The sequence below is a fragment of the Lytechinus variegatus genome, chromosome 18 (assembly GCF_018143015.1).
Source record: "Lytechinus variegatus isolate NC3 chromosome 18, Lvar_3.0, whole genome shotgun sequence".
Classification (NCBI taxonomy): domain Eukaryota; kingdom Metazoa; phylum Echinodermata; class Echinoidea; order Temnopleuroida; family Toxopneustidae; genus Lytechinus; species Lytechinus variegatus.
The window spans coordinates 4059639-4073608 of NC_054757.1; the positions used below are offsets into that span (position 1 = coordinate 4059639).

The 13970-nt window shown below is 35.8% G+C and overlaps 1 protein-coding gene across 4 annotated transcripts in view; it reads right to left on the reverse strand.

The window, feature by feature from the left end:
• Positions 1–8121: 8121 nt before the first annotated feature.
• Positions 8122–13970, reverse strand: part of LOC121431622 — a 34461-nt gene continuing 28612 nt past the window's right edge. For all 4 annotated transcript variants that reach the window (XM_041629206.1, XM_041629205.1, XM_041629207.1 and 1 more), the window contains 3 exons: positions 12923–13094; positions 12406–12570; positions 8122–10975 (listed from right to left, as the gene is read on the reverse strand). In XM_041629206.1, coding sequence (XP_041485140.1) covers positions 10935–10975; positions 12406–12570; positions 12923–13094 — 378 coding nt within the window. In that variant the 3' untranslated portion in view covers positions 8122–10934. The remainder of the gene's footprint in view (positions 10976–12405; positions 12571–12922; positions 13095–13970) is intronic.

Here is a 13970-nt window from a genome sequence, read left to right on the forward strand (position 1 = left end):
TAAAGTTTTAGTTTTATGTGTTGTCCTATGATATTTTTTTCAAAATACTGATTTCATCACCAAAATACTGATTTTCAGCTTTAGAAATACTGAAATGTTCTTGTTCAGGTTGGCAGCTCTGCACACATGTTTTTATAGAGACATATTTAGGTTAGCCTTGGGGGCTATTTCATGAAGAAGTTCTTGAAGTTATGATTGACTTTGCAAATGACTTGAATGTAAGTGCCAATATTGGAACTGAAGATTTATATTGTATTCGGAATTCACAGAGTAGAGTGGCTTATGAATTTGTTCCAGAATGGGAATGCTAGACCAGCATTCCCAGTGCTGACCAGCTAGGGCAAGATTACCCAGATTTATATCACTGATTATGATCACACATTTTTTTAGACCTATTTAGGTTAGCCTTGGGGGCTATTTCATGAAGATGTTCTCTAAGTTATGATTGACTTCACAGATGCTTTAAATGTAAAGTGCCAATATTGGAACTGAAGATTTATATTGTATTCGGAATTCACAGAGTAGAGTGGCTTATGAATTTGTTCCAGAATGGGAATGCTAGACAGCATTCCCAGTGCTGACCAGCTAGGGCAAGATTACCCAGATTTATATCACTGATTAGATCACACATTTTTTTAGACCTATTTAGGTTAGCCTTGGGGCTATTTCATGAAGATGTTCTCTAATTATGATTGACTTCACAATGCTTTAAATGTAAAGTGCCAATATTGGAACTGAAGATTTATATAGTAAATAAAACTTAAATTTTCCCTGTTAAGATATTGCAATGAATAACTCCCCCCCCCCCCTGGGGGGAAGGGCTGTTCCGGGTAGACCTCAAGGAACTGCTTTATGACTCACATCTACCATATTTAACCAGATAATAAATACTCATTTTTAAGTTGTAAAGGCATTATTCATTTCATACAAGCTGCTATGTATACTATTTTTATTTCAAGTCCTTTTTACATTTATTATTGTGTACTATTTAGGGTACCGGTACTCAATGAATTTGAATAATTACTACTTTTGTATATTTCCCTAATTAACATGCACTTTTCTTAAAAAGATTTTTTATGAATGCATTTATTAGCACTCGCCGTCATATTTTCATGTATTTCATGTAATGAAGACAAATTAAGACTCAGACATTTTAATGTAGCACTCTTAATTATGTAATGTAATATAATATTAGTGACAAAAAAATATTACTTTTTTATATTCATGTTATGTATACTCTTTATTGTCAAGGTGTGAAGTCGTATTCATGATGAATCCTTTATTGTGCATATACAGGCATACCTGTAATTCAATTGAATTAAAAATCATACTGTAAATACAGCTTTCAAACATGTTTATTTGTTTGATTTCGATTTAATGTGACAATAATTGATATAAACTAATGACAGAGAGAGAGAGATGATTGATAAAGAAGAAAGTGTAGGAGAATTGATGCTTCTTTTCCGTGATACAGATATCGTTCATCAAAGCTCATTATGTCAATTTTTTGACTGATGAATGTTGTGTTGTTGTATCTGTTGATATTGTTGCCGTTGTTATTGTTGTGATAGCTGTAGTTAGTGGTGTGGTCGTTGCCATTGTGTTAAATTTGGTTGCTAGGGTTACTGTGAGTTTTGTGGTTGTTATGGTTACTGTGAGTTTTTTGGTAGATGGGATTGTTATGGTGGTTTTGGTTACTGTTATAGATGCTGTTGGGGTGGTGTTGCTATCAGTCAGGAAGTTTATTCGTATACTTGATACGTTCTCCCCCCCCCCCCCCCCCCCCCCCCCCCCCCCGTCTGCTGGCACAGACCCTGATTGAAACTTTCATCGACAAGTGTGTCTCCATGCAAAGACTAGCACATACAAAACTTGCTGTTTGAGGGCCTTCAATACACAGGGCATGAACAGGCTGCAATTCAGACCCTGAACTCGAGTGAAGGGTTTGCACAGCAGACTAGTTATTTTACTAAATTTCCAATATTTCCTTTTTTTTTAGGTACGCCCAACAAATTGGTGTTGTCTTTTCCCAATTACAAGAAGTACATTTGCGTTGGATATTCCATCAGTCTAGGATTGTGATGGATACCATGTCGGCTAATTAAGGAAAACATGTGATGTTTAGTTGCCATGTGAACGCTTTACTTTGACTTCATTGTAACTATTTTTTTCAGTACTTGCAATTTGATTAGCTCACGTCAATTATGCACACATAAACTTAGATACACTACCCCCCCCCCCCCGGAACTTTAATTAATTTTTTTATATTCTGTTACTGTATTTTCCGCTTTGAATGAATGGTATGACCCGAAAATACCACATAGATTATATAAAGAGGTGAACTTTTTTTAACTAGAGATTAAAAAAAAAAACCGAAGGAAAATAGAAAGAAAAATAAAAGAAGACACAGTCGAAACACACTAAAATTGGAACGATACAAAGAAGATTGGCTTCGCCCCGCTCGCTCAAAGATAACACGCCCAATCATGAAACGTTCCTAATTTGAATAAATAAAAATACAAGAAGAGTATAATCAGAGATCTTGGTAAATATTACCAATTGACAAAAGAAAAACGTCACATTCAGGACTCCCCCCCCCCCCTGTACCCCGCCTCCTTTCCCTCCCTCTTCAAAATATATTTGTGCCGCCCCTGCTTTCAAAGCGTGACACTTCGAAATATACAGTATGACAACAATTATTAGTGGGGTCATCACAAACAAATAACATTCGTTTATACCCAATGATTAGTACAAAGTTATATTGAACAGTTGGAAAGAAAACGCACTTTCAAATAATTAAAATTACTTAACAGAAAAACGGAGTTGATAATGCCATTTGCTACGCTTACGTTTTTTACGATATTTCATCATTTGAATAATGTAATTTCCATTAATTTTCATCACATCTGGTGAACATTCTCCTCTTCTTGTATTTTGTTTTGCTAAGTTTACTAGTCAGATGCCCCCCCCCCTCACATACTTGAAATTAGAGCACTCGCACGTTAGAATTTATTGCAAAAAATCAGTCAAGATTTAAGTAGTTTTGGGAATAGCAATATAACTGATGATGGAATAATTAGATCTGCATATTTTTCATATGATTTTTAAATAGCGAAATTCGTAGGACTGGATAACTCCATTTACTATAAATACCAAACAGACATTCCACAAATAAGACGAATGACATAAGAACGTAAGAGGTTTAGAAGGCAATGAGAATTATCGCGATTATCGTCATTTCTATTTTTTCCTCAGAGCTATAATAAAAAGTAATATTCATCAAGTAGTTGAGTACCTTGCAGAGTTCCTTTGTTGGCTTGTGATTGTGTGTGTGGGAGCAATACAAACTGAATTTTACCACGTATAATTACCATAATTACGATCATTATCATCATCAGTCTAGTCCTGTATTATGATACCGGGGCGGGGCCAAGGTAGTTTGATACTGAGTTGCCAAGGAGACGTCAATATATTCCTCGTTTACAGACATACCAGTTAGTAGGATTTTTAAGGGGGAGGTGACACTAAGTTGAATTTTCCCCCCCAAGAAATAGAATTATTGAAACTTGTAAAAATGATGGTTTATGGGGTTAAGCTTTTCAAAAATTTTAAGAAAAATAGGATTTTAGGCTTGAAAATAGGATTGAAAAAGTATAAACTTATTTTATTTCACAATTAAGGTTGGCAGCTGCGTTTAAAATGGGTGATACAGAGTTTTCATATACTATTCTTACTCCCCTCCTCCCCTCATCCTTCTCCCCTCCCCCTCTCCCCTTCAACAATTTGTCCGCTACCTGAGAATCCATAGGAGCGGTCTCAGTCCCCCTGCCCCCTCCTCTCTAGCGCCCATTGTGATGAACATTGCCGAAATGTTAGTCTTTGTGTCTGTATAATGTGGTAATTAGGCATGTTAAGAAAAGAGATCCGAGAGGCCGGTAGAACAAAAATAATGAAAATGTGTGGGCTGGTGCATTTATAAAACCATTTCCTTATAAGAACTACTACATGTAGTACGTGGTTGTTAAAGATTGACGTATTCTAGCAAAGAACTTTAAGAAGACAACGTGACTCAATGGCATGAGTAATCCTACTAAAAGTGATAATGTCTGGATCATATTCCGGAAGATAATGAAGATGCGAAGGAAATTGCTTGAGTGATGTTGGACTATTCTTGCAGCATTTGCATTAATATCCAAATATGGTGACCCCTTTTTTCTTCAGTTGCCGCTTCACTGTGGAAGTGCGGCCAGAATAAAGAAAACGTGATACCCGCGGTTAGATTTTTCCGAAATTAGCAAATGAATTATGGTTATTCATTTACATCATCATATTTAGATTTTACTCTTCATTTTGATACATAATAATGATATATCATGCTGACGCACAAAATGAGCAATGAGAGTTTGAAATTCCAATGTCAAAACCAAATTGAGCAGAAAATGAGCTAAGGGCTGTTAACCCTAAAGGATTGGACTATTTGAGATGTATTGAGGATTTGGGGCCATGATGCCCCCCCCCCCCCCCCCCCCCTTTTTGATCTCGGCCATCGTGAGCGCGATCGCGCCGAAATTCGGCACGCACAATCTTTACCACATATTTATTATGAATAAAATATTCAAATTTATTCTTAAAAACATTATTTGCAAGTTTAACACCCAATGTCACTTCAAATTTGCCTCTCTTTTTCCAGATGTCATCTTTGTAAACCAATTGAAAGGTTTCAACAAATAAAAATTGCGAAAGTCAATTTTTTCTTTATGTATTTTTTGTTTTTTGAATTTCTTATGTATTTCTTTGTTTTTTCATCTTTTGTTTTTCACTGTTTTTTAATGGAAATTATTACAGACCATTGGATAACTAAAGTGAACCCTAAATTAATTAAGCAGGCCGATTAGAACAAAAAAATAGTCGCCCTTTTATGAATTTCATCTCCCATAGACTTGTTACACAAAAATGAGCCATTTTCTGCATGACATTGTCTCGTAAAAAGTCATGGCGTCGCGATGTTATACCCGAATTTCGTCTCAAAAATTACGCGAGACTTAAAAGAAAAAGTCATAAAATTTTGAAGTGCTATCTTTTTGCCTTTCAGAAATATCGCACGAATTAAGCGTCGAGGGGGGCCCATCATGCCCCCCCCCCCCCCGTCCTCTAGGGTTAAGGGCTTGATCCTTGAATAGCATTTCTTTTATATTCTTATTTTAGGTTGCTTTTGGTTGTTGTTGTTGTTGTCTTTTTATTCTTTAACTAATCTCTAAATGAGACAGGATTCTGTCGGCAACCTGCCATGCCTGAACGTATTGCTAAGAATTCGGTCTTTAAACAATGTTGTTTAAACATTTTTAATGATTATGTTATTTTTCAGTAAAGATGTTTCCTTGTTTTGGTGAAACAAATGCTAAATACTTTCGTCAATTTATAACCCGCACTGTTTTCATTGCTTCATAAGTTGGTTTTTTTTAATTGTTTTGAGTAATATTGGTTCAAAACACCTATTTCATTTTGATACCTGGTGTTACGTAATATACACAGAAAAATATGAAGTTACAAACTCCCCTGTTATTTATAATCACCCAACAAAATGTTGCGTATTCATGTTAAATCCCTTTAAATTGTTGTTAACACCAGCATTTTTTTATAGAAAAAAAAACTAATGCATAACATACCAGGGGCCTGTTGCATAAAACTTTTTACCTGAGAAAACTCTGGTAAAAACTGAAAACTAAGGTTAGTCTGATTTCTGACATTGACTTTAACACAGGTTTTCTCAGGTAAAAAGTTTTATGCAACGGGCCCCAGGAATGCATAGCATTTCCATTTATTTGAATATATATAGGAGAAAGGGGCATTGTTTATTAAATGCCTTGTCGTTCACGGGCATTAGTGCTGTGACTGGGATTAACCACGGAATTTTATTACAAGCTTAAACCGATGTCATATAAAATACACGGATTATGTCTTCTTTCTTTTATTTCTTTTATTTTATTCATGGATATAGGCCTAGTTGCATATTGCAATTTCTCTCATTTTTCTTTTCCATCATTTAATATCAACCCTTTCTGCCAACATCTGAAAATGATTTGAAAAGTGTTTAGGTTAACTGTTGCGGGTGGATTTTATTGTCATCGCCGTATATTATAGTCCCTTCAAAATTGTTCCAATCCCTATATATATAATATATATATATCGTAGTTGATATAAACGTCAGAGAACGTAAAAAAGCGCGTTAGCGTCTCTTTGTAGACCTACCATTTTCATTCATATTTCAATTGTGGAGCATGATAGCATAAAAAAATCAACATTTTCTACACTAGCTTCATCCATTTCTATCTATCTATCCATCCTCCTCCTCAATCCCTCCCTTCTTCTCTCTCGCTTTTTCATGATTTTTTTCCCTCTACTTTACTTCTCTCTCCAATTTTCTCTTTCTTCTGCCCACTTCCCCTCTTTCTCTCTCTCTTCCAACATATACCATTTTGCTCTATTTCTTCATTATTTTTCCCTCTCTACTCGCTCTCTAACCATCTATTTCTCTCTCCCCCCTCTCTCTCTCTCTTCCCGTCTCTTCCTTCTCTTTTTCCTATCTCTATTTCTCTCTCTCGCACATACACACACACACACTTTTTTTTCCATGTTTTCCCTAGTGCCCAATCCATGTTTCCACAAAGGCAGATAAGAAAAGAAACAGAAAACATATGTATTTGCAAAGGTATCAAAAGGTTTTATCACAAAATCTAGTCAATAGGTATGTTATACACACATTGTATTATTCGAGAAAAAAGTACCTTAAAAAGTACATGAAAAAAGTACTGCAAACTTACAGATGCGAACAGAAAACACAAACAGACATTACACGATCATACAGTACAACACGAAAGCAATACAATAACAACATCAGATTCATATTCAATACCTTGTACCGCAAAATACTTTTTCAATACATGAACTTCGAAGTAGATCCTTTTCATTATACAGTTAATCCTACGGAATCAGTTAATCACTACGCCATTCAAACTGCATTCAAAGCAATTCGCAATTATACAGCACAAAAATCCTACAGAAATGTCTTTTTTAGAGAAAATATAATAATTCATTGATTGTGGTACAATTTACACTTTTTTATGATTCGAAGCGTGCACTGAAATTGATAAAGTGACGATTCACAAACTTGCATGAAAAAAGCCATGCCATTTGATTAACGAAAGCATTAATTTTTTCGAGCAAACCTATCACAGCTATCAAAATATGAATTAATATACATCAAAAGAAGTAAAATGAAATTATCAATATAGACCTTTTAAAGGTTACTTTAAACGCGTACCATACACTGTATGGCCAGTCTTTTTAATTTCCACACTCAGTTCTATCTATACCTCTAAAGAAAGTATTCAGGGTTAAGTACGTCATTTAAGTACATATAGATTTTTACAACAAAGAAATAAAAGTATATGAAGTTCTGTTTGTTACATTATGCCAGACACACACGACGGGACACTTGGCAGTAGAAAAAAATATTCATTATGAATTATGAAACTATTTTGAAAGCGGTTAATTTTAACGAACAATGTTTAGATTTTAAAGGGATGAATTTTGTCCAGGGTGGAAAATGGCTTCCGACGGAATGGGAGGTATACAACAACTCCTTCTAATGTATATTCAACGATTCATAAACTAATTTATACGAAATGGAAGTCATTAACTATCTAAAAGGCGCCAAATCAAGTATTCGAGGTGGTTATCATGCCTGATGAGAGCACACAGCGGACAAACCGCGTGCACAGCAAAAACTGTGGTGTTAACCGGTGTACATAGAGGACCACACCAGTTATTTTACACCGGTGTTAAATTGGTGGTGTTAGTTTTACACCTATAGGTGTTATTACAACACTTATTCTTGTTATTGGTGGTACCGTTATCACATAATCATATATAGACAACTTGATTAATAACCGACCACTTGAATTCTGAAGCTCTAGCCTTTCTGTCTGACCGAAATATTGGAAATATTTAGCTAAATCAGTGAATTACATTATAAATTATGGACAAAGTTACTATATCTTTAGAGGGATCGATGGCATTTCATATAGTATCTGACATGATTCGAAGTGGTATGGAATGTTGGTCAGAAAAAAAAATTGCCTTCATTATGTCATCAATAATATTGCTACAAAATAAAGGCTTAATGTGAGCTTTTAGTGTCGTCCCTGCGTTACGGTGGCCGTGCGGAATAAGAGCAAAGGCGTGCTTGATTTCGTAATTCAAAGAGCGATGTATTATGGTGCCGGTACTAACTTTAAGCCACCTACAAACACTGTTTTCCTTAATTAAATGCTATTATGATCATGCTAATTAATTCGAATGGAAGTTGTCGGTGTTGGGTGTTGTCCGGAAAACTATGAATATTACTATTGCATCATTGTTTCGGTGATCTGTTTCGCTTCCGTAATAGAACATCGTAATAAACTTCGTCTTATATCGACAGGTATTTTATTATTATGCATGTCATTCTATTTAAGACCCGGATGTCTGACTTTCGATTGACATAAAAGATGGATTATTTCCCCTTCTCTCGCCGACTCACTCTCTTAAATACATGTCATACGGGCGGTGATGATGATTTAAAAGTAATTGATTGATAATACAAGAGAAGAAGTGCTGCCATTATAGAGCATCGCTAGACTAATTTTAGCAGTTTTATTTCGATATGACACCGATAACTAACCCATTGGTTAATAAATAATAAGAGGGCGTCGTCACTTAAATGAATGTTAGGCCCTTGAGGAGGTTTGGAGAGGTTAAGAGACATGAAACTGGGGGAGTTGAAAGAAAGGGAAACGAAAAACGGAAATGGACTTATATCAATACGACTCTATCCTTACATGACTCGAATTCTGACAGCCTGTTATATGCGACGACCAATTAAGGCAATTTAGAGCGCACAACAGATAAAAATGTATATACACGAAACCATGACGCTATATAGGAACATCTATAATTCTATTTACAATATTTTACAGTCCATGTCAAACATGGTTAGGAACAATACACAATGAGATGTTTAAAATAAGAGCATGTGGTTCACCATGGAACGATTCACAACAAAAACAAACATTCGAAATGATTTTGCATACAAAATGACGTAATACTTCACAATGACTTCTTAAAGAACCTTAATCAACTGCAAGAAATATGTTCAGGGCTACTTGGCTTGGTCAAAATGACTAGAATGAAAGGATCGAATACGTGCAATTATTTTAGTCATAATTTTCTATTTGTCTCGAACACAGTCATTTCTGACAAGAATAATACAATAAGTTGGATCAATCTAATCTAAGTCGTTTTCACTGGGTCGCTTTAGAGTGAATAAGCTATATACTTACATATTGTTCGTCTTCGGTGGATTCAAAGATAATTATTTGCATAGGTTTACAAAATGGGCAATTCCATGAAATATACTTTACCCCCCCCCCCTCATTGGACCATACGGAAATTGACTTATCTCTAATTTCGAATTCTTGAAAAAAAAAGTGCAATTTGTTAAGCTACCATTGGTAGTAGTACAAAGTAGTACAAAATTGAAATATAAATAAAGAAAACGGATGTTGGACGTGACGAAAATGAATATTTTACGGAATTGCCCGAAAGAATGGTTTCCATACAACACTTTTTTTTTAAAGAAAGGAATGCGCTCGAAGATTCTACTCTATTCTACACGAAAATCATGCAGACGTCATATACATTCGTAATTCATTTTCATATCTAAGTCTGCAAACATCTACACAGACGCACTCACTTCAACTTATTTCTACGAAAATTGGGTTGATCATTATAATCACAAGTCATAAAAATCAAAATCCACTACTAAAGACTGCTGCATTCGCTATGTACGTTGATGTCTATTCAGAGTTATTTCAGTTCATGCCCTTTTTTCTACTTCGATGTGTAATCATTCGAAACGGTTTTGTATCCGTTTGTCATTGTCTAATATCATCAAACAACTATCAGCATAACTTTTCAATACTGTAATCTAAATAAACGAATCGTACGAGATCGAATTTCAGTCAAGAAAACATTCAAAATTAATATCAAAGCAAAACCGAGACTTGTAAAAAAGGGTATCTCAATGGATGAATAAAAACAGATCATATTTTTGTGATAATGATGGAAGACGTGTATCACGTACAAAAATCTTGCCTTAAAAAATGAAAAAGAAATGGTCAACAATTTAAATTTTTCAAACCACATGTTTAAAAAAATAGGCACAATTCTGCTCAACTTGTCCTTTTTAATCCACAGCAATCTATGATAATACGAATTGAAGCATTTTTATTTTGCTTTCGTCGGAAGTAGCGATTGATTTTTGTTCAGCTGGAGGAAGAAGGAAGTAGCTTCGGCCCCTTTCATGAAGCGTCGGTCTTCGGGTATCTGCCGAGTATCCCTCGAAACCGAAGACAATTATCACAAGGTCCCTCGCCTTCAAACATGAACCACTTCAAACAGTGATTAGTCTCTCAAGTACGTGCTGTCGTCAAGGACCTCCTACAGGTTTGGAAGAACTCTCGAAATAGTTTTGTTTGATGCATAGCAAGTCCAAGCTAAGTGCACTTTCACCACGTTGTTCATGACCGCCAATCCATGCAGGCACCGCTTCGGAAGTATGAAATGTTTCGGAGTTAGCAAAATCACACATCCTTCAACGCTGACATGATGATATTTCACAAACATGTCCCACAAATCATCTCCAAGTACATCACAAATATACCACGTTCTTTCATGTTTTCAAATGTGATTTCCTCCGAAGTCATATGGTCAGTTTTCAGCAATGTTTAGTGCCACAGTCCAAGTATTTCCAGTTCGATTCGGTTTAAACCGCCCACGACTGGTTCAAACTGGTTTACAAAGCGGCTGCATCCAGATTTCTCACCCATGAAGACTCAGAGTTGATGGAGGAGATAGTTCGAGTCAACATACGGATCTGTAACATGAAATGAAATCGGAAAGGAGGAAATTTAATTTCAGTAAAACAGCGATGTCTCAAAAGGCATCCCTTTAACCAAGGAATTTGACTCTAATTCTTGATAAAAATTAGTCATTCAAAGTTAGTTTAAAACCGAGCCATGTCCCTTAAATAGTGACTTCAAACATTGGCCACTTTTACGTGAATAATTTTAATTGATGCATTTTTTTCCGGGTGAAATTATTCACTTTGTAAGAAATGTATATTCAACGACATTTATCTTCATAACAAGAATCTAAAATTTCACTTTCTCTCAGTTTCCAATCAATTGTCTCAATTATTATAAACAAGACAATCTATCCTTCCTCATCGCAGTAGTGGTATCATGTTTATCTATTAAACAATTCTGTCTGCTTACTTCGCACAATTGAGTCTTTAGAAATTGAGTCTTTAGATCACAAAGCACACCATTCAACTACTATAGACATTTACAGTTTTCAAACATCGGGGGGGGGCATTGAGAAAATTTCATAACGGAACAAAGATTTTCAAGTAGGCCTCTGAAATTTTGTTTTGATTCTTCTCTGATGAATTTCAATCCAATCAATTTCTTAGAAAAATACACCGATCAAAAACGGGGCACAAATTTCAACATCAATATTCCATTTCCGTAATTAAATACATATGCCTGTTCAAATTTGATAATTCAATGACATTTCGCCCAGGCGACACATTCTTCCATGGCTAATTTGCTAAATGACTACAGAATCAGCCATACCCTAATGATCATTAAGTAGAACATTTTATCATCTGCTTGTGTGATGTGTTTTTTATAGAGCAATGTTATTATTATTATTACTTAATTGGGATGAAAGTAGCAAATGTCAAGGCACCACTAGAACAAAAGATTTTTTAGGCTTACATGTATCAATATGAATTTCACACTCCTTGCAATATAATCTAACAATAATGTTGCCCTAATCATAACAGTTGTTATGAAATGAAAATCACCATTTAAATTTATATAATCTTTTTGCGTTCTCGGCATTCATGACACTCTCTTCATCCTAGAGCTTGTACATGTCGGTTATGTTTGATGATTGTGCCAAAAAATAATAATAATAATAATAAGGCCATTACTATTATTGTGGGCGCGTCGTGGTCTAGTGGTTCTGATTCTCGCCTTCAAACCGAGGGTCGTGGGTTCGAATCCTAGCCATGGCGTGTTTTCCTTCAGCAAGAAATTTATCCTCACTTGACGCAGGTGAAGTGAATGGGTACCGGGCTAGAAGTAATTTCTCAAAAAGCTATGCGCACCAGAATCGGTAGACTAGCTTAAATTAGCGCCTTGAGCACCTAGCAAGGTGGGTACGTGAACTATACAAATTCTATATTACTATTATTTATTTATTATCATTACTTTGAAAATGTGTAAACTTGGGATGTACCTTGATGTTGCGTGTTGAGGCCCGCGAGGGAAGCTGCCGAAGCGTAACCGTTGATCATGGAGTTGTGGTGGTGTGCCTGCATGGGGTGTTGGGTCTCGGGTTCGACTTTGATCTGGGTCATTAAAGGGGCTTGTTCATACCCTGGTAAATCTCCCGCCATTACTCCTAGTGAGAGAAAAAAATAAAAAATATAGATGTTCATAAAATAATTTCTATTTATTTCTTACATCAACGACAGATTGAAAAGTACGCATCTATAAAATACAATTTCCTTTAAGTTGTATCCTTTACTTCTTTATTTCCATTCTTATTTTTGTAAACCTTTATCATAAACGACACTTCTAAACAGTCTCACGCCAAAAGCGCATTTATCTAAAACAATTCACCGTTTCATATTGAATCTTGGCATCCATAAATTATAGTTTATCAAGTTCTCCATTTTCTCTGAGAACAGGGAATGTGGACTGTCTGATTGGACATTTAAAGTTTCTTAAAGATCTTATTTTCGAAGACTCACTGTTATTTGCCATGGCCATCGCGTCGCCGAAGAACACTCTTTCGTCTGGATGTCTGTGATTGGTCCAACATGAGCTATAATCCATGGAGGTGTCCAGGTTGTTGTTGCCGTCCAGCGGCGAACTGCTCCCGGAGCTATACCCTGGACTGTGCTCCTTCAACTGAATCACCAGCTGAAAGAAAGATCGATTGATTCATTTATAAATTCATTGATTCATTCATTGTTTGATTGATCAGTTGGATCAGTAATACATTTTTCATTTTGGGGCAGCGTTATTCTACCGTTCGAACAGGAAAAACATGACGCGACGGCGACGATTAAACAATCTTTGGGATTGATAGCGAAGATGAAATATACGGCGTCCATTTGGAAGCAATAAATACGTTTTAGCTTTAAGTGGGCGTTAAGTATTTCAAATTTTAAATCGAGTCAAGTTTCTAACTTTCATTTAAATGCGGATAATGAGTATTTAGAGAGGGGTCTGAAGTATTTAATTCTCGGGAAAAATAGAGGAAGTGACTTTGCACCTTTTGTATGAAAATTATTCGGCATCGCTCGTCAGCCATTTGGGTTGACAGCTCCGAGTACCAAAAGATAACGCACTTATGATGTGAATTACATCAGCAATTCTTTCTATGTTGTAGCTCGCGCTACGGTGTATATACAATCAAACAAAAGTCAGTCGAAAATCATATAGTCTTTACATAAATTCTGATGAAGTAATCACTTTTCGTAGACCTATCCTCCTTCAACATAAACAACGCAACGATCGGATGCGCTACCATTTTCCCACCTAAAGAACAGAACACAAGTACTATCCAAACATGAATCCCCCTAACCAAAACAAATCAAATTCGACTTTATTACCGGCTCTCAAGACCCAATCACGCGATTTTCTCATCAAAATCCATCTATTCGATTTAATCACCTGACATTGTAAACTAATCACTTGGATAATTAACTTTGCCGCGCCCTGCGGCAAGCCACAGCTCCGTGCTAAAGTCTATATTCCTTCGGAAGTCGGCTTTGGAGCGTAACGCTTCATTAA